The sequence below is a fragment of the Carcharhinus amblyrhynchos genome, unplaced genomic scaffold, assembly GCF_965287045.1.
Source record: "Carcharhinus amblyrhynchos unplaced genomic scaffold, sCarAmb.v2.hapA chromosome_167, whole genome shotgun sequence".
Taxonomy (NCBI): Eukaryota; Metazoa; Chordata; class Chondrichthyes; order Carcharhiniformes; family Carcharhinidae; genus Carcharhinus; species Carcharhinus amblyrhynchos.
In genome coordinates this window covers 109032-110000 of record NW_027649907.1, presented here as the reverse complement: position 1 = coordinate 110000, position 969 = coordinate 109032, and the positions used below count along the sequence as shown (strand labels likewise).

At 62.1% G+C, this 969-nt stretch overlaps 1 protein-coding gene across 1 annotated transcript in view; it reads left to right on the top strand.

Annotated features, from left to right (window-relative positions):
- Positions 1 to 969, top strand: part of LOC145338764 (haptoglobin-like) — a 52539-nt gene extending 51570 nt beyond the window's left edge. The window contains exon 10 of the mRNA XM_080183151.1: positions 191 to 969. Coding sequence (XP_080039277.1) covers positions 191 to 966 — 776 coding nt within the window. The 3' untranslated portion in view covers positions 967 to 969. The remainder of the gene's footprint in view (positions 1 to 190) is intronic.

Below are 969 nucleotides of genomic sequence, written 5' to 3'. Positions count from 1 at the left end.
TCTCTCTCTCTCTGTCTCTCTCTCTCCCTCTCTCTCTCTCTCTGTCTCTCTCTCTCTCTCTGTCTCTCTCTCTCTGTCTCTCTCTCTCTGTCTCTCTCTCTCCCTCTCTCTCTCTCTCTGTCTCTCTCTCTCTCTCTCTCTCTCGGTGAGGGATCAGTCTGATGTTCTCTCTCTCTCTCTCTCTCTCTAGTTCTCTGTGGCCGTCCCGTGGTCCATTTGGAGACCCACCAACGGGTGGTGGGGGGCCGGATGGTGGTGAAAGGAGCCTCTCCTTGGAGCATGCTGCTGCGGGGGGCCGATGGGGAGATCATCGACGGGGCACTGATTGCCCACCAGTGGATGCTGACCAGCGCCCACGCCCTCCAGGGAGAGGGGCGCTCGGAGGCAGAGATCAAGGCCAATTTCCATGCCTACGTGGGCATGGAGGATGCCCGGGAAATGGACAGTGCCCACGAGGTCCACATCGACAAGATCTTCACCCACCCAAAGACCAAGGATGCCGTGGTCTACAGCAACGACCTGGCCCTGGTCAAACTCAAGGAGAACATCACCTACTCCAATCATATCATGCCCATCTGCCTGCCCGCGCACGACCTGGCTGCCCCGGGCAAGGTGGGCCACCTGGCGGGCTGGGGGATGGGCGTGGAGCTGAAGCCCGCCACCCACCTGCTGTACGTGGAGCTGGGGGTGGCCAACGCCAGCCAGTGCCTGCACCAGCTGGCCCAGAAGCAGCCCGGCCTCTTCGTCGAGGACTCCCCCGACCTGTTCTGCACCCAGCGCTCGGCGCTGGAGGAGAACGTGTGCCGGGGGGACCGGGGCGCCCCCTTCGTGGTGGAGGAGGGGGGCGTGGAGTACGCCGCCGGCATCCTCTCCTACGACGAGGCCTGTCGGGCCGACACGTACGCCGTTTACACCAATATCTACACCCACCTCGACTGGCTCAAGGAGATCATGGCCAACCATTGAGTT